General features: G+C 33.2%; 2 protein-coding genes across 31 annotated transcripts in view; one reads left to right on the top strand and one right to left on the bottom strand.

Moving 5' to 3' along the window:
• Positions 1–20,390, bottom strand: part of RPS24 (ribosomal protein S24) — a 773,435-nt gene that overhangs the window by 475,507 nt on the left and 277,538 nt on the right. Inside the window, exon 1 of one of the 3 annotated variants that reach the window (XR_008205029.1) lies at positions 1,067–1,071. The exons of the other annotated variants lie outside the window; for them this stretch is intronic. The gene's annotated coding sequence lies outside the window, so the exon portion shown is untranslated. Of the gene's footprint in view, positions 1–1,066; positions 1,072–20,390 lie in introns of those variants that run through there. 3 annotated transcript variants of the gene reach the window in all.
• The window catches only part of KCNMA1 (potassium calcium-activated channel subfamily M alpha 1), a 432,315-nt gene that overhangs the window by 250,212 nt on the left and 161,713 nt on the right, over positions 1–20,390 (top strand). For all 28 annotated transcript variants that reach the window (XM_052676753.1, XM_052676755.1, XM_052676754.1 and 25 more), the window contains exons 4-5: positions 13,173–13,266; positions 16,044–16,155. In XM_052676753.1, the coding sequence (XP_052532713.1) occupies positions 13,173–13,266; positions 16,044–16,155 (206 nt within the window). The remainder of the gene's footprint in view (positions 1–13,172; positions 13,267–16,043; positions 16,156–20,390) is intronic.

Genomic DNA, 20,390 nt, shown 5'->3' with positions numbered 1-20,390 from the left:
CAATTAAATGTAATTATGGAAAAATGCTCAAAAGCATACCTATTGATAAATATGGAACAAATTTTGATGTAGTGAAATATTCACATAACATGACACTGCTTTCATCACAGAGTAGAATCTGTTGTTTGAGTGCTGTATTAAAATTAACTAGCAGATCACGTGTGTTTCTGAGCTTACTTGGAATCAAGCTATGAATTACTAGGTCTAGTAAACATGTCTTAAAACAAGCCAGGTTGTTTCTCTGCTGTTCATGTTGTATTTCTACATTCACAACTATGGAGGTGAATAAAGTAAAGGCAGTTCAGAATATTACTATTTCTAGAGGAAAAAAAAAAAAAAGTAAATAAATAGAAGCTCAATACATTGTGTTTAAATCAGTGAAGGTTGTGTTGTTTAGATCCTGTACCTTGCATTAAAAAATTCACTTCTACATATCTGTGTATTATCTTCAGTTATTTGTCCGTGACACTGTGATCTTTTAAAATTATCTCATTATTTCACCTAATGTTTTATTGAAAATACATTAAAAATTAAGGTTTTCTTTAAAAGCTTCAATGACATTATTTTGAATGAAATAACCACATGCTTATGAAAAATACCGGATTAGATTTCAGACTTGTTACTGTAATTTATACTTCATCCTCCTCCTCTTATTCCTCGTCATTTTTGTCCTCCTCTGCAAGCATCTTTTTCCCCTGGAGAGTAATACTGGTGCTACGTGCAGTATTTTGTTTACAGTAGTATAAACATTTTCAGCCTATGACTTCATTTCTGAAATAACTCACCTCTTTCATATCAACTCTTACCTAGGAGCCGTACTGCAGACTCATTGATGTAGGTTTTTTTCTGCATGGCAGTCCAGGCCAAGCTGTGGTTTCATTGCATGATGCAACTTCACCCTTTTTGGTTGTTTATGGGGTTAATTATAATCTATTCTGTATTGCCTGTGCATGCCAAATGTGCTTACCATAATGGTGTATACACTGAATGCAGCCTAAGCATCAAGTGCATGAACTGGAATTAAAGGAATCCATGAGATTATAGAAAGCTGAGCAAATGTAAATTAATCTTGTCAGTATCTTTAGAAAAGCAAAGAATGAATAGATCTTAATATGTATTTGTAACAGGTCCTATATATTTAAGATTTCCAGCATATTGCCTTAGTTTATGGACTAGATAGACAATTGTAGTGTGATCAAAGTGTGGGAAAATTGAGGGTTCCAATTATTCTGCTGTGAAAAGAACTAAATGATGCCAGTAGTGTTCAGAAAGTTAAATCTTAACCTGATATCATCTTAAGCAGCAGGTGACAGAGACGAGAGGTAAGATTATCAATAATTATTCATTAAAGGTCAGAATTTGGGAAGTATTTTGAAGTTAAGTTACTAAATATCTTGCAAATTAATTTAAAATGTATTTATTTACAAAATAACACTAAAATGAAATTTGATACAGACAATTGTAACATTGCTCTAGGTTTTATTTGCCAAAGACTCTGACCATCCTAAACAAATCTTTATTCGTGTGTTCTGAAACATATTCAAATAAATCCTACATCAGCACAGTAGAAGATATGATTTAATGCTAATCCTATTGTTTCCCAATATAATTACAAAACAAATATTTTAGCAAGTGACACAAAACATTTTGTCTGAGCACAATTTTTAGCACTGCTGATCAGTGAAATCATCAGGGGTATGTAATCAGAGGTTACATTCTGCTTTTTTTTTTTTTTTTTTTTTTGTCAAAACGAATCTACAAATTAATGTCTGTTACAGTAAATGCAATTATTCATATTTAATTAATTTAATTTACTTTGAGGTCAAGTAATATGAAATGTTATAAATGAAAGATGATAATTACTGACAGATATATGCATATATAAAGCCAGAATGTGTTTTTTAGTTTGTACTTATAAGCAAGTAGCCAACAACATGCAATAAAGTCAAAGCAATAAACAAGGGAGATGATTTCAAATCTGCGACTGTTGTCATGTCACTCTCATGTTGTTACCTGGCTGTTCTGACGCTATCTGCTATTCAGGATTAGCTAATATTTACTTATTTGGTTTTGTTTTATTCCTAGATTCTAATTGTGGGGTTTTTTTAGTCTTTCTTTTCTTCTAATGAATGACAATTCTTCTAGGAATGTCAGACTGTTCAGATGTATCTATAGGACAGCATTACGTTTTTCCACCTAAAATAAGTGCAAAATGGACTATTATTACACCAGTCCATTTTTGACTCTGTGTGTAATCTTTGACTACACATTCATGTTTCCATGCAAAGTAGCTAGGATAAAAATGTGTTGGACTATAACATGCATGTTTGCAAGCCATGCTGAGTTAGTGCTAGAAAAAAAGTGCTGCTATATATTCATTTTGTTACATCATTATAATGCTGTTCTTACATTGATGTAAAGTGGTTTTATGCCAGGCTTGTGATAATTGACTTGAGCAACTGCTACAGGTGTTGGCAATACCTTATTCCATTTATTAATGGAGATAAAGTGAATGCTAAAAAAGAATGATGTACTACCATTAATCTGCCTAAAAAGGGCTTTGCCTTTGTCATTTAAAAATGTCACTGTATTTGAGACTGTCACTCAGGCTCCAGTCTAGTTTCCTTATCTGAGAAGTTGAACTAGGAAAGAGTTGAGTTATTATTTTTTTAATTATTTCTTTGTTTAGAACATTTTTTCTTTTTTCTTTTTGCAAAGTGAATGTGGTTTTTCACAGAGTCTTTCTTGGGATCAACATTTTGCTTTAAGAATATGGTAATCTGTTTTTAAGACTGCTAATTAACAATCAGGTCCTACAGCCGGAACAATTAGGAGATGAACACTCTCTAGAAACAAAAGCTATTAGTTAAATCCATATGGAAAGCTACAGTGGTAGACAAAAACTGCATGTATACTTGTGTGCTTTACTTTAAAAGATATGTGTAATAAAGACTCACCAGGGAAATGAGACTTTTTTTTTTTAAAGGAAATGGATAAAGCAATGAATAATTCAGAGGCTTAGAATGCTTAAGTTGCATTATCTTGTTTCATAATAAAATACGTGAGATTTATGGCACCCTATGTTAGGTATTAGGTTACATGGATGTTTTGAAGGCCACATATGTTAATGAGATAGATAAGGCTATCAGGTCCTTGTGAAGAGTGGCAGAGTGAGAATCCAAAATGATTAAATTTTGACTGGGGCTAGTATGTTCTCTAGCCATATGCAGCGTTTTTGGTTTGATTTTGGAAGGAATGTATATATAATTCATATTTACATTTAAGCCATTAAAATATCAGACAGTATTTTCTGCCTAATGGAACTCCCTAAAATTGTAATTAACACAATATAACACAATGCAGCTTTATTGCATGTATAGTAGATCTGTGTAGAAACTATATATGCACTAAACTTTGTCAGATTTCTACCACTTCTTAGTACTTTTGGCTTTTATTGTTCAGTTAAGTTATTCAGTTAAATTAAAGCTAAGTAGTGTACCTTAGGTTCAAGTTTGCTACTTCTCATTCAAAACTGGATAGAAGTTATTTTTATTAATTAAGGTATCAGAGAAGGGAAATTCCAGAAAAAATAGTCAGATGAACGACCTGTACATATTTTAAGACTTCGTTTCATCTGTTACTCTTATCATTTTCAGGTAGGATAGTTGAATTTAGGCTGTAAATTTTTTAGGAAACGTTTTTGTTTTTCTTTTTACTTATAATATGTAAGCAAGCAAGAAGCATATAGAATGAATACTCAAATCCATTTGGAGAAATTGAATGTTTGCTATATGTATCAAGCAAAAAATCAGATCTCAGTTTTATGATGATACACAAAAACATAATGATTAATAGTCTCAAAATAGTCAGTCAAATAGGATAAATAGAAGACATTCTTATTTTTGAAGATTGCAATAGTTTCCTCAGGGTGCAGTCAGATGAAGATGACATAAGTTAGATGACAACATCAACAGAATAAAAAGATAAAAGACTCTAGAATGGGGGAGTAGTTGGAGCTAGAAACCAACAATGATGGTGGGCCATTGAAAACTTCAAGCTTGAAGAAAGTTCATAGTGTGCATGGAATACATCTTTGGGTAGCTTCACAAGACAGTGACTGCAAAATAGAATCATATGAAATAGAACAAGAAGAAATCTCAGGAAGTCATCTACTCCTCCTGATGCAATGTTGCTGTACATCTATTCAAATTGACATTTCCCTCAGAGTTGTTTCTTCTAGGCCTTTTCCTATAGGAGTAGGAAATATTAGAAATTTCATGTATGTTGTTGATTTTATTGACTTGTGCAATTTTCACTCTCTAGAGATCAACCCTAAATAATCCTGCTGATCGTAAGTTGTTCATATATCTGAAGTTGAAAAGTATCATTAGCCAATATATATTTTTTTTAAAGCTGAGATTCTCTCTTCTCCCTAAAAAGTTCCTTCCAGTCTTTAGATGTATGTTTCTACTGAAAAGGTTTTATGCTCCGGTATGCTTTTGGCTAACTTAATTTCCATTGTTCAATTCAGTGTGAACATGGCAAAGGACTTATTATGATTTTGGAAGCATCATATAACAGTATTGTCTTTTCATGTCTACAATTACTTTCTCCTGTCCAGAGTAAACAGCTACAACTCCTTGATACATTTTGATAAAGAGTATTAAAGAAAAACTGTATTAAATCCTATAAGCAGACAAGAAGTAATAGGAAGGGATCTACAGAGTAGAAACATGCAAGATTGCCAACTTTACTAAATAGCATCTGCAATTTAATGGAATTACCATAGCAGAGATAATTGAAGTGGCTTCCTAAATATTGTCAAAAAAAAGTAAAAATGTAATGTTAGTTGAAACAATATACTGGAAGTTTTCTCTTTAATATGACAGTAAATTCACACAAAATCTTTAATTAAAATGTGTACTCGGGGATTGTTGATCTATCATTCTTTTAGAACGATGTCGTCAGTGAGATTGTTTTCTCAAGGTAATGTAATGCTATTTGCAATTGCTAGTATTCTTGGCTTTTGGTACACAGTTTCAAAACTAATGCAAAGTAAGATAGTATGTACTTTCCTATGTCATTTTCTTCTGCAGTTCCCAGCAATTCAATATGAAAATGAGAAGAAAAAAATTATTTTAAACATACTTATATGCAGTTTTAATGGATAGTCAGAGGAAGATAAGAATTTGATTTTGCTTGAGTTTTGTGATTAAATTTTACTATGGTAGCCAATGCAGAAACATAATGTACTTAAAATTTATCAAAAATTTGAGTTAGGAAGATGAAGTGTAACTACATTATACCGGGAAGTGGTTTTTCAACAGGAAAGACAGCTGAGATTGCAGAATATATGATCATAGTTAGCCAAGCTCAGGTATTGACTTATTTGTCCTATTCCTTATTTCCATATTTTTCAAAACGCAGCCTCAAGGAAAGACTATTGCATCACCACTGAGTTCTGTTAGTTCATTTATGTAAGCAAACTAGTAGCAAAGTTACTTATTTCTATCATTAGATAAGTTGTCAATTGTGTATAACTCTGTGAAAGTCAGCAGACTTATGCCAGGAAATATTTTATGCATCTGAAGTGACCTTTGTTCTGAAGTTGTGCAAACTTAATTTCACTCTTAATGTATGGGTGTGACAAAAATTAAAATTAGTAGTCTCTATCTTTCCTACTGAAATTTCTTCTCTATTGCAGTTTCTAAACTGAATTAGTTTGGCATTAGAAACTGTAAAATGATAGCCTTTTATTCTTACTATTTGTGGCAAGTACTTGTTTCCTGTTATGAAAAATATTTTTCTTATTGTGGAACTTGATTGAAAAAATCTACATGACATTTTTGCAGGTGCGCAGTTTCAACAAATTCTATTCCAAGGACATATGCAAAAGTTTTTGGTAGCCGGAAGAAACTTAATTTACAAGCAGGAGAGCAGGCATGCAATATGAAATGAATATTATTTTCTTTTGTGAAATGTGAATAAAATTGTTTTAATCTATGCCAAATTTGTATATTTGTATAGATAGATTCTTACATCTAAATCAAATCAACATTCAACAACAACAACAAAAAGCTACATGAATCAGGGAAGGAGGCAAGTGAAAGAAGCACGTGGAAAACCTAGTACATCCCAAGCACTGATTCTTAGAAAAATCTTTTCTAAATGGTACTTTTACACCACTGTATTACTAATTGGTGTATTTTTACTGTTGCTTATTACTTCTGACGATGTATTTAAACAAAAAAGGATGAGGAAATTTGCTAATTTTACCCCACATTAGACTAAAAGTTTGTCCAAGTTCCCCTGTGAGCTATGGATATAATATAGAAGTAGTTAGTAGAAAGCATCTGCAAAACAGATGAGTCATGATGCATTTTTAAATTAGATTAGAACTAGAAGGATAATATTCTAGTGCCAGCTTGTGATCTGTCAGACTTGGAAAAAATAACAGATGTTGTGATAGCAATGAAGAAAGGGAAATAAGGAGAGATACATATGTGTGAAAAACAGCTCCCTTGCAACCTTATAAGTTAAGCAATAGTCTCAGAAATATTGGAAGATTTTTAACAATTCATTTTTTTTGTTTAATTTTGAATAAATTTATATTTTAAGAATCTACTTTAAGATTGAACAAAGATACTGAGTGTTGGTGTGATTCTAAGACTTGGCTTAGTGCTGGTGAAATTAAGGTCAGTAGAAGATTTTAAAAGAGAATGTGGATCCAAGTTGAAGGAGGGAAGATTTAGGTTGGATGTTAGGGGGAAGTTCTTCACAAGGAGAGTAGTTAGGCCCTGGAACGGGCTGCCCAGGGAGGTTGTGGATGCCCCGTCCTTGGACGTGTTCAAGGCCAGGTTGGACGGGGTCCTGGGCAACCTGATCTGAATGTGTACGTTTGGTGGCCCTGCTAGGCAGGGGGGTTGGAACTACATGATCCTTGAGGTCCCTTCCAACCCGGGTGATTCTGTGATTCTGTGTGATTCTGTAATGTGAAAGAGAAAGTTGAATATGCAAGCAAATGTTAAAAAGGCAGGAATGGAGATGCAACAAAGTGAGGTGTAGATTAAATAAATATAAACTCATTTTATATTGAAATTTTGGAGTTTTTAAGACTGGAAATCACTGTTTAATCCATTATGGAAAGGTCAGTTGAACAGAGAATCTGAAAAAGGTATTTGTTGAAGTCCCAATGAAAAGTACAGAAATATTTGTCTGAAGCTTTCTCAAGGAATAGGAGGGAGAAAGTGATAGGTGGTGTGGAAACTAGCCAGGGAGTGTGTACACTGAAAAAGATGAAAGACAGCCAAGCATAGTCAGCATTTTAACTATGAACAAGAACAGAAGCTTTGATGCCTAAATGTATTGGTAGCAGAAAGCTCTCTGGTCTTATATATGTGCACATTGGAGAAAGAGAGCTAGCTTTAGGAGGTTGAATGCTGAAAAATAGCTGAAATATTTTGTTAGTGTTGACCAGGTAAGAAGATAAATGGAAATGTTCACAGCCCCATCCTTAAACTTATCACTAGGTGACAAGTGTCTGTGAAATTCAGTAAGAAAGGGATTGTTCCTTTTTTACTCACAACCTCCATGTACGCAGAACTTAGAAACAATCTAAAACAAGAGATGAAGTGGTCCTAAGAAGTTTTATGGATCCCAAGTCTTAGAGCTATGATAAATTTCATAGCAGAATTTGCTGTCTGGAAAGCTGGTTCTTGGAGAGAGAAGGCTTCAGTCATCTTGCATATCTTGGAGTACTGACTGAAAATGTTAGTAGAAAAACTTTGCTACTGGTAGATGACAGCATGTCAAGTGAGAGTGAATTTAGAAGACAGTTACCATCAAAAATGGAATTGGCTTATTGATGTTACGAGTCAAAGGAAGGCATTATAAACTGAGGAATTTAACAAGCTATCTTGCACTTAGAAGTTCATTATATATATCCCAAGAAAATTGTTTTCTTTCTGTGACTCTAACTTGATTAAAAAATGAAAGCCATTAAGGTAAGAGAAAAGGTATCATGCTCTTTGTCATGGTGAGGTATTGAATAACTTTGATTCTTATTTAATCTCATTGATTTAATTTTGTTATTTATTTCATGAGGATAAGACCAGCTAGGCATCCACGTTTATATTTTTTCTATATGTTCATGCCTGCTTACATAAAGAGATTTTTTTAACAGTTTGTTCCCTTCTGTGTAGTACAACTTCAGTAAAGTAAGAGGAATAGAAATTTTTTTTTCACTGAAAAAACTTTACTTTAGTAAATGATACAGCTGGATTTCTCCTTGATTTTGTACTTAGTCACTGTGTTATTGAAATGCAGTTAATTAGCTAACCATAACTCCCATAATTTACCTTCCTTGTATTGTTAAAAACATGTATTAAAGGGGTATGAATGGACACTGTCATATCAAATTTGTGCCAAATTTTTTTTTAATTCTAGAATTTGTAACTTTTTTTTTTCCTGTATAAATAAATATGAGGGAAAATGGTATTACAGATGATCTTAAAGTAAAAGATTTTGGGAACTAAGAGTAAATGATTACTTAAGGCAATTTTGTGTGAACAAAGAGAATTTCTGTACCTAATAGATCTTAATTAATTACGAATTTGAAATCACCAAGTGAGTGGAATGTCTTCAAGTGATAAGATTCTAAAGAACTTTTATATATTGAGTGATTTCTCTCCTTTATTTATGTGTGCTGATTGTATTTCAGCCATCTCTACTGGTATTTCATTACATAGTTATCGCTTGATCTTAAAATTCAATATCATCATTGAATTTCTTTTTTTCTAAAAGAAAGTGAACATAATTCTATTTTTTTGTGTAATGGGCAAACTAAGAATTTTCATGAACAATGAAAATTTAAATTTCATAGTATGATGTTTTATTTCTCAGACAAATTAAGCTTGTAACGATGTTTATTTTAGTTCCAAATTTCTCAATTTTACATATTATTTAATTAACTTTTTATTATATTATACCTTTTGCAATTATAATTATGGACTTAGCTTTTTCTCTACTTCTATTTAGAAGATAAGTTTGCTTTCAAAAATTAAGACATTATTTTAGGACAATTTTCTCAATTTCTAAAGTTTTCAATAACTTCTTAAAGTTCTAAAGGTGGAAGCCTGTGTGATACTAACATCTTTTAGTATTGGTCTTTGCTGAAATTGCAGGACAAGTCATTTTTCTTTAAGGAGTTGCATATATCTTTTGCATAGCATTATTTATCATCAAAATCTTTTGTAAATTGTAACCAGATTAATATGACAGTAAGGATCGTCTTGTAGGTCTTCCCATTAAGAGAAAGGATGGGAGGATATGATGATGTATCATGTCCTAAAACACAAGTCCACTTCCTTATATAGGAGGACTGGAATACAGACATGAAGATTGCATATTGGGTGGTTACTTCGAGTACAGAGTTGGATATGCACAACACTGGCATAAATTCTGAATTAACAGATTAACAGAATTGTTTCCTTTTACTTCTATGTGGTATTCATGACAGTGATTGCACTGTAGCACAAATTGATATATGATGCCCAGGCTTTGAGCTGTGATTAAAAATGAGCTGTGCAGCATCTATCAAGAGATGAAATGATACAGAAAAAATACGCATGAGGTTTTCAGCTTAGTTGCTTTCCAGAATACTGGAAACATTTTCTGAAGAGTTCTGTGGGAAGTTTCATATATGTATTCTTGTGGAAACGAGTAATTTCAGAAAGCATTAAAATGCATGCAATTTTTTGCCCTCTCCCACTTGTTCTATGACTATACAGAGAATAACCCCAGCAGAACTGTTCCAAATGCATTAGAAACATTTCAAACTAACCAGAAATAAGTGAGAATATAAAAAGTATATAGGAATTAGTGACCACAGTAACTAACTGAACACTGGTAAGTTCTTTTGAAGTAAAATAAAACTGTGGTTCATTTGTTTGCTCAGCTGTGGTAAAATCATTCCATAGTGCCAGCTTCTGTACCTGCTGCAGGAAAGGTTTAATGGAGCTGGAAATATCAAAATTTAGACTCATCTGTTTAAATTAGAGCAATTTTCTTAATTCTCATGCAGTTGTTCCTGCTCAGTGAATGGATTTATACCTATGATACTTCTATTACTGGGCTTTTGAAGACTCGTATTGCCATAAAAATGCTGTAATAATAAACAGAACAGGTAAATAAAGTTTTAGTGTGAAACTGGGATGAGTAACAATGTTCAAAGAGCATGAGAAAAGGAAGAAAATTAATAGAGAGATTGCCCATGCTTGGCAAACAAAAGTAAAGCTCTGTCTTTACTGCTGATTGAGTAAACTAACTCCACTGTTAGCAGTCTATATGGAGCTTTTGTATTGAATGTTAGCTCACAGTTATGGTGAATAATTTTATATAAGCATTGACCTGAATAAAGCCATCAGCTTCAAATCAAGTGTACTTTGCATTTACATTTACATTACTTCTATTAGTTTTATATATTACATCTTCCGTATTGTGACCGTAATGTTATTCCGTTGTTTTTAACTGTAGTTTCTCCTGCAGCATACTTACGTGAAACTGCACTTAAAATGAACCACACTTACATAGTAGAAAAATAAAGGTTCTAACAGTGTTGCCTCCTTTAAGGTGAAACCTCTGCTGGCCTAAAATGGTGAAATCCCATAGGAAAAACCATCTGATTATAGCACACTACAGGAAATATCAGTCCTGGAGATCCTAGCTCACATCTGCCTAGCATTGCAAGAACTATAGCTTTTTAGTTTTTGGGAAACTTAGTGCAAAGGGGTTTCAAATTGGCTTCCTTTTTTGCAGAATGCTGATTAGTGCATTGATAAAGATTAGTAGCTGTATTTTTTTCTCATCCCAAATGTGAAGTACAGATGAAAACAAACAATCCAAGTTTGGTGAGTAGTGTCACCAAAATTTAATTTGGAAAGCAAAATGCATCCACTATCCAGTGTGTATAAAGGAAGATTTCTTCAGACTTAGTGACATGCCTTTCTGACAATCTTTATTTAAAATAAAAAGGATAGGACATTGAATTTGTTATCTAGAAACTTAGAAATTGAAAAGAGGGACAATATCTGAAATGAAGGGTGCCTTAGGAAGAGAACTAACAGTGAGATTAGCTCACCAGAGCTACTGGTAAACAGCAGTGCGAAATTAGGATTGTGTTCCATTGTTAAGAATGGCTAATACTACTAAGTATTTTGTAAACATGATGATTATATATTATATATTAACTAATTTGTGAGATTTTGTGTTTTTTGTGAAGGACAATGGTGCTAAAGAAGAGCAGTTAGCTGCAACCTCAGCTGAACTTATTAACATTCATGATAAGTACCAAATAGCTGTTAAAGATAATGGAGCTATCTCCATTGGAGTTAAAAGTTTGTGCAAATCCGTTAACTCCACTGAGTATCTGGGGCTTTTACAGGTACTTAACCTTGAGTTAGGGATCCCAGCCTCTGTAGATACTGGATTGTTCATTCTGCTTTTGTTGTGCTTCCTGCGGTACCTGTTGGTAGGGTGCATCGTGACTCAGTGTGTAGCCTACTTTATTTTAACAAAATACTTTACTCTCTATAATGCCATACAGAAACCGAGCATTCTGGTTTATTGGATTTCATTCTCTGTAGCAAAAACTGTGTTTGTAAAGTACAAGATGCTGTTTTCTATCCTATATGTTAACTCGGCTTCTCTTCCCTTCTGCCTATTTTTCTAAATCAATTTTATTTGATCTATAACAGAAATATTTCATAACTACAATGTCTTTATAGTTTTTTTTTCAACATTTTAATATAATTTCCTGTGTCACTGTGGCTTCTTAAATTATAAAGCTATTGTACATCAAGAAGAATTTGCTGTATGCATTCCTGCATCTAAAGCCAAAAGAGGGCATGCTGTACTTAACTTGTTTGACCTGTAATGTATACAAGGAATGGGAAACTTGGCTGCATGTGTAATGGCCTATTAGCCCCTGTTATTTCCTTTATGCCTTATATTAGGTAACTGACCTTCATAACGCATAGAATCTTGCTTGTTGAGCAGTCTAGCATTATATTTGCAGACCTGCAGCTATACTAACTGGTATTACAGTCACATTCAGTGATTTATTTGACCTGTGAAGCCAAAGAATTTCTTTCCTCATAGAACATTTTCTAGGTTTCCAGTGATCCACATTCTAGTCCTCCACTTTATTAGTTATGATGAATACATGATCATTTGCAATATATGTGTGTACATGTATGTATATATAGTGGGACATCATATGTATATGTAGTATATACATCAGCATATATTGGGACATGACTTTCACTTCAGTCTGTAACTTCAACGTTGTTCTGTGGCTTCACCGTCCTGTTTGACTTCACAAATAAATCACTAATCCCACTTCTGGAATTTATTTCTTCCTTAGATAAAGTGTATTTATTAAGTACCAGTTTGTATAGAGTATGCTTTGGACCTGTCTCACTGTTAAATAAAGCATAATATAGTAAGCAAGAATTTGCAATGGCTGCCTGATACATAGAAAGGTGTTTAAATAACCTGCATGCAGAAATTAACCCTTACAGTACTGCTTCAAATTATTCGATTTGTTTTCCTGTATAACTTTAACAGTGGGCTATGCTGCTTTTCTACTCAGCTTTATAGTACTGTATATCAAGTACATAAATAGTAAAAACAAAAAAAAAGTAAAACAAAGCTTACTGTAAACAACTGATTCTATAAGACTTAATGCCCCAGGTTGCTAATGAGTAGTACATTCCTAAACAGCTACTTCTCTTTTTTAAAGTTTTTACATCAAAACGTAAATTTAAAACATAAAGTTTCACTGTAGCTGTGCACATGTCAGATTTCTTCCTAAAATGTAGTAGGCATGTATGCTATAGAAAGAAGTCAGTTCTTTAAGGGTTAATATGGGTTTAAGGAATCCTAAAATATTTTCCTGCTTGTCTTTTCTTGAAGGTATCTGCATGTTAATTTTCAGATATTACCTGAACAGGTGAATATTAAGACTGAAATATTAAGAAGAAAAAAAAAAAAAAAAAAAAAAAAAAAAAAAGTAATTTCTGAATCAAGGTTTTAAAATGAAATGCATTAAAATCTCACCAGAACAGAAACTCATATACTGACAATTTACTCTGATTTCTTTTTCTTTCAAATAGCCCAATAGAATCCTGCCAGAATTTCTACAAAGATTTCACATTACAGATTGACATGGCTTTCAATGTGTTCTTCCTACTCTACTTCGGCTTGCGTGTAAGTAGTTTGTCTTTGAGGACAGACAGAATTAACAATGAATGATAAAAAAAAATAAGCCAACTTCTAAAATGCATGATCAAAGCTTTTGGTTTGGAATATTTAAGTGATAAACAGATAAGATAGATAAGGAGATAGGAGTTTTATAAATTTGAATGGCTGGTTTCAACCCTACTATGTCTGTCTCTTCAAGTACAGTAGAAAGTGAAATTATTATAATGTAGGTCAATATAATCAAACTGCGTTTCAGTATATTCAGTGTGATAACTACCTCAGCAAAACTGGGAAGTACTTGAATTATTTTTGTGCTGTTAGATCTGTCTTTGGCAGTTGCAAGTTGAGATAACAGCTGGTAGAGCTGCCAATCTCAATTTTATGCACTTCCATTTTTCCAGACTGCTAATGAATATTTTGTGTAAGTTGTAAATACCAGTCAACATGCTGAATGTCAACATGTATCCGTAGAACATGCTTTTCACTTTCTGAAAATGCAGTAATACAATTTCAAAATCTAAGTTTGGATTTCTAAAGGAAGATACACTTTTTCATTAAGTTTGGGACCATAATGCCTGTAATGCAAGAGGATTTTCTATTTGTTTTTGAATCTTTCCTCCTCTCCCTCCCTCCTTCCTTTTCTATCCTTTAGTTGTACAGATGATTCCTGTCAGTGTTTGCACCACTGTATACACAGTTTGTGCTGCCTTTTAAAAACATATAGCATAGTAATTTGTAATTATTCAGTGTTTGTTCAGGAGAACTTCAGTACAGGTTGACCTTTTGACACAGAAGTTTCAATCCATGATACTTATGAGTTTCCAACAAACCTCTACTTAGAAGTATTCAGATACTTTTTAACATTTATGTTAGTGGTAGTATGTTCTTACCAGAAGAATTAAAATTGTGTATTGGCCACCTACTCAAAGTAGTAACTTGGGCTGCGCTAACTGGAAGAACACAGTAGCAGTGAATACTGATGCTAATTAATGCTTTTAAATGTGTACTATATTTTTTTAAAAGGAGAGAGTAACATTGTCTCTCTTTCTTCTGATCCTGTGGACTGAATGTACTTTATTGGTTATAGTTTGTGAGATGGGCTACTAGAATAACTTTTTCAGTTGTTGCTTCAACCAAATCAAATGTTTGTGTTATCCAAAACTGCTTTGCGATGCAAGCCAAAGTATAGTAAGCAAAGATATTAAGGGCTTGCATCAGAACTGGTACTCTCTGTGTAAATTAAAATGATTATATACATACAGCATCCATTCTCCAACGCATTCTGCTGTACTGAACAGGAGTTCCTGGAGAAACAAATGATACTCAGCTTGTTTGCATACAAGGATTGTGTCAGTGATGAATTTGCTGGCTTAACAAGCTGAATTAACAAGCATCTCATACCTTTAGCTACTTAAGTTTTTTTGTTTTTGTTTTTTTTTTCCAGACAAATACGTCCTGTGAGTATTCACTGGCAAATTAAAGTACTTGAATAAATATTTTAAATCTCATCTTCTCCCATCTGTTCTCCCTGAAATGATGTCACAATTCAAAGTCATGAAGATACTACCATATATTCAGTTCCAGATGATATTTACGTTCAAACACACACATCCATTTTAAAGCCCTAATGGGCTAGTAACTCACTATGTGAGAAGTAAGAAATCTATGATCTGCTGATGAAGACTAAGCCCAGATTGCATGAGTTAGCAGATAATCAAGCAATAGTCTGGCAAATGAATGACACAGAATTGTGCTCCTGCTTCTAGAAAACCATGTTATCTCTTCAAGCACACTTCTGGAATGTAAAGTGCTTCAATTAGTTGCTAATTATCTAAATAAATAGCTGTTAAAATACTTTCAAGAAAACTATGAGTGGCCTTTATAGTCAATGCTGTTTGTTTTTGTTTTTGAGTAACACCTCTTAACGTTTTTGAGAGTAAAAATGTTGTCCCTCACAAAGTGATGAAATGCTGATTAGATCAAACATGATTTCAGAAAATACCAACCTGAGATCCTGAAAAGGTTTGCATTCCATATATTGTGACTACTTTTAAGTTCGTTAAAAAGGAGTTGAAAGGTTTTGATGAAACTGGATATGTTTTGCTCAGTTTTCATGCTAAAGCTTTGATTAATTGTATAATATAGAATAACAAAATGTCAATACATTTCCATTTTTGAATCTTCTCTGAGCAAATGCTGCTCGTATTGTCTTTTTTTTTTTTTTTTTTTCAAGTATGACTTCAACAATCTTAAAAGTCGAATCCCCTTATCCAAATGCTTCCCTTAAATAAAATTTTAATGTAATTGTAGAAAGAGGATTAAGTGAATGGAATAGCAATACTTTCTTTGAAAGTTAGACAGGGTATATTTTCTGTCATTCAAAAAAAAAAAAAAATAATTAAAATATGTTAGTCTAAGATTCAAGTCTTGCATGGGTAAAACCAGTTCAGTAAATATCTTCATAATTCATTAAACTTTTATATTTATTTATATCTATTTAATATTTTAAAAAAATTATCCATATTTTGAATATGAACAGTTGTTTAATCCCGCTAAGCACCAGATAAAAATGGTCTTTGATGATCACAAAGATGTATTTGAAATCTAAGTTTCCCAGTTTCCCAATGCTGATTTCATAATCAGTAGAGAAGGTGTCTTCTGGAGCTAGTTATTAAACTAGCTTTGAAGTTTAATATTTTATAATGGAAAGTATTGCATGCAAGTACACACCACAAATCTAACTTGATTCTTTTTTTTTTTTTTCTTTTTTTTTTTTCCCCCAGTTCATAGCAGCCAATGACAAGCTATGGTTTTGGCTGGAAGTTAACTCAGTAGTAGATTTCTTCACGGTCCCTCCAGTGTTTGTTTCAGTATATTTAAACAGAAGTTGGCTCGGTAAGTAACAGAGTTTCTCTTTTTAATAACTATCATAGAAATACCTAAACTTGGCATATTTTGGTAATGCTTTCACCTTATGAAGTGATTCTACCATTTCAGTAGACAGGTGAGTTATGTCAGAAAAAAGCACTAAGTCAATCAAGAAAAATGACCCTTCAGCTTGTGAGTAGTCATGAGTGGTGTTCCCCATGGAGGTCAGTATTGGGACCAATCCTTTTTAATATTTTTTTTTGATGATTTGATCAGGAGGATTGGTTGAACTCTCAATAACTTTGCAGATGACACCAAGTTGGGAGGAAATATTGATCTAATTGAGGGTCAGAAGATACTTCTGGATATGCTGGATCAATGGGCTGTGGTAAATGGGATGAAGTTCAGCAAGACCAAGTGCCTAGTCCTGCACTATGGTCACTACAACTCCATACAGTGCCACAGGCTTGTGGCAGAGTGGCTGGACAGCTGGGCAGAAGAAAAGGATCTGGGGATGTTAATTGATAGCCACCTGAACATGAGCCAGCACTGTGCCCAGCTGGCAAAGAAGGCCAGTGGCATCCTGGCTTGTATTATGAACAGTTTAGCCAGAAAGAGCAGGAAAGTGATCATCCCTCTGTATTTGGCACTGGTGATGCTACACCTTGAGTACTGTATTCAGTTTTGGGCTCCTTCCTTCAAGAAAGACTCTGTGGCCCTGGAGCATGTCCAGAGAAGAGCAATGAAGCTTTGAGGGAACTGGAGCACAAGTCTTATGAGGAGCAGCTGAGGGAAGTGGAATTGCTTAGTGTGGAGAAGAAGAGGCTCAGGGTAGGCCTTATTGCTCTCTACAATACTCTGAAAGGTGAATATACGAAGGTGGAGTTCAGCCTCTTTTCCCAGCAATAGGATGAGAGGGAATGGCTTCAAGTTGCACCAAAGGAGGTGAAGGTTGATTGTTAGGAAAAAACTTCCTCTCCTAAACAGTGGCCAAGTATTGGAACAGGCTGCTCAGGGAAGTGATGAACTCAGCACACGTGGAGGCATTCAAGAAACATGTCTGTGTAGACCTTAGGGACATGATTTAATGGGCATGGTGGTGATGGTTTGATGGTTGAACTTAGAGATCCTTTCCAATCTTGGTGATTCTACGATTCTATGAATATGATTTCCTCCCATAGGCATTGGTAAGGTCCATCTAGAGAACACAGTTTAATATGTGTCTGTTGTTACAAAGTGGGGAATATAGTATAATTATTACTTGAACAGATTATTCTAGCAATTTATTCACTGAAATCTACTCTCATGAGTCATCAGCAATGAAATCAAGAGGTTTCCTTCACTTTTTGTGCCAATTAAGAAAAATTTTAAAGACATTGGAACAATATGTTTGGGAGATTTGGATAGATGTTACTGGTCTCAAACCTTGGGTAGGAAAGACTGCTAGGAGTGCACTGGAAAAAGATATGGCACACAGAAAAGATCACAAAATGAAACAAAGTAGATAAAAAAAAAAAAAACTAAAAATGGTCATGTACTATGGTATACTAAGTTTCTTGTACCAGTGGCATATTTTTATCTAGTTACGTAAAATGAGGATCAAAATTTCGGAACTTTTGTTTGGAGAAAACTTTCCAAAATGTCATGCTTTTTAAGTGCTATATTTTTAGATAACAAATGAAAACTCACCATTTATCTATCATTTCTATAGAAACATTACTGCTTGTTGTCACTGAAAACTGAAAGCAGTAAAACTTAAAGTGAAACAGAGAATTTAAAATAAAATTATGATATTCTCAATTACAGAAATACAAATATGCAGAAATTATCAATAATTCAGTGCTGTATGAAAAGAGACTAATAGATTGCATAACCATGTTCAGGTTCATTATATACATTAGCGGTTATTTATAAACCAAAGAAGAAAGCAGCAAAGCAGCCAAAAAAGATGATTACAGATCCTCATATCGTTAAAGTCTTAATTGCATTCTACCATATTTATTAAACGAAAATTTTGAAGTAGAAAATGTTATAAAGTTCCATACTTTTTATAGGAAATAAAATTGAAAAGAAAGTGTGTCAATAACAAATGAACTAATCCATAGAAGAAAATTCACATTTCACTAACAGTTTTCCCAGATTTGAAAATCCCAGAATCTTATGTTTGTGATTTAGTAGGATGTGTTTTCATACTTGAATCTCATGTAACATAGATTCCCACAGCTTTCAGATTTCAGTCATTGGAGATGAAGGTGAACTGAGAGCAAAAACTAGCATCCATAGAAAATGAATATGAAATGAGCCAAAAAAAAAACAAACAAAAAAACTAAAAAATTATGCAAAAAGATAATTAGTTGGAATTAATATACTTTATGAAAGTGACTGTGTAAATGACTCGCTCTTGGTGACACAGCAATCTAACAGAACCAACAAGAATAATGAGAGTGCCTTCATGTTTATCAGCTTTCCCTGAATACTTTGTATATGATCCATGTTATTTTGCAGGCGAAGTTAAATGTTGTAATTATATTTATTTATCGTATTAAAAGGATTTCCTCTTCTCGTAATTGCACCAATTTCACTTCTTCTGGATTTCTTCTTTATAGTCCCACTTGTTTTCTGACTGAATCCTTTTTTAGAGGTATTTATCACCTGCTGAAACACAGATTTGTTTAATTTTTTATTATGTAGCTGGCTTATGAGCAACATATTTATGAGGTTTGAGCATTTACACTTGCTTCTTTTATGTTTATTCCAGAGGAGCTTTCACTTTAGGGAAAATCATTCTCAATGAAATAATTTACTTATTTAAAAATGTGAATTATTGGGGTCTGTGATTTAAACCAGCAAAATGTCATTTGGAATTGTTGTGGTGAAAGAGTTTTTAAGCAAATACACAGAAGTGTATTAATGAAGAGTACTCCTTCATAGTTTTGAAAGAGAATTTACTTTCCTGAAGGAGCTGAAATGCTTGCGACATGTTTATAGGTAACAGTGGAAAGGCAGAAGTGTGGGTGGAGGGCTAGGGAGAATGTTTTCACTGTATTAGTTTCAGGTCAAGTACCTACCTTTTTTTTTTTTTTTTTTTTTTTTTTTTTTTTTTTTAATTTTATTTTTTTTTAAGAAAAAAATTAAAAATTTAAAAATTTAAATCTAAGTAGTTCAGTGGTATATATTACTTCAGTAGTCAGTGGTGTTAAATTGCTTATGCTAATACTTAAAGCTCTACAGTTAAAAACATAACTGTTTTCTAATGAAGTCCATTTGCATCTATATCCCTTTGATGTTTTTTCAGCACCGTTTTGCAAAAAGTAACATTTGAGCAGATACTTACATGTAAAATAAATACTTCTTGTGCAGAACTGTAGGAAAAATTTGATAATACAGACAAAAGAACAATTATCCACTGTGATTGAAGACTTCCTTGAAGTGGGGAGAATCTTTCCAAGAAAGAATGGTGTTTCTGGCTCCAGAGTTTACATGTTGTTTTGATAATTAATTTTAGCCAAATGCTTCCTATTAGTTGCTGCATGTGCATATATAAGTTCTGTAAATGAAGTTGGGCTAAAAGTGCCATTGGAGGAAAAAAAGGTTTGCAATGGCAGAAGTGAGGTTCTGGCAAAACTCATTTTTTAACACAAATTCATTATGATGTGAGAATTGCAGCTAAACTTTAAATGATCAGACCTTTGTTTCTTAGGTAGCTTGCAATCTACTAAGCTGGAGATGCCTGCAATGTGTGAATATTTTCTAGCCTTACTTAGTAATGATATACAAACACTGTATCCTCTACTTAAAATTGTTACTCTATTTTCTGTGAGAGCAAACACTTTAAATAATTGAAAAATTGCCTTAACAGAGTGATGTTCATAGGGGAAGATTAAATATGTAAAATACCACCTTAGATTCATGTTTACAAGGACATGTGAACAAAGCCCAATCAACTTTAGGAACTACTATGACTTAAATAAAAAATAAAACCTAACTAATTATAAGGATTTTATATTCTTTCATATAAACATTAAATCACATTGATCAGTTTTCTTTTCCTGTTTATTCTACTGTACAACATTTTAATTCTTAGAAACGATTTGATTGCTAATAGATTCATCTGATGTCTCCTAGGCAGTCTTGGCTGCTGCTGAAGTTGTGCTATTTTTTTAGAAAGTAATTTGAGGTGTACAGTGGGGGGAAAAAAAGGAAGACAGTGTGTGCAAATGCAGACATATCTGCAGCATAGATGAATAGTGAATAGTGAATCT

Source organism: Tympanuchus pallidicinctus, unplaced genomic scaffold, assembly GCF_026119805.1.
Source record: "Tympanuchus pallidicinctus isolate F22 unplaced genomic scaffold, pur_lepc_1.0 scaffold16, whole genome shotgun sequence".
Classification (NCBI taxonomy): domain Eukaryota; kingdom Metazoa; phylum Chordata; class Aves; order Galliformes; family Phasianidae; genus Tympanuchus; species Tympanuchus pallidicinctus.
This window is presented reverse-complemented; position numbering and strand designations above follow the sequence as displayed.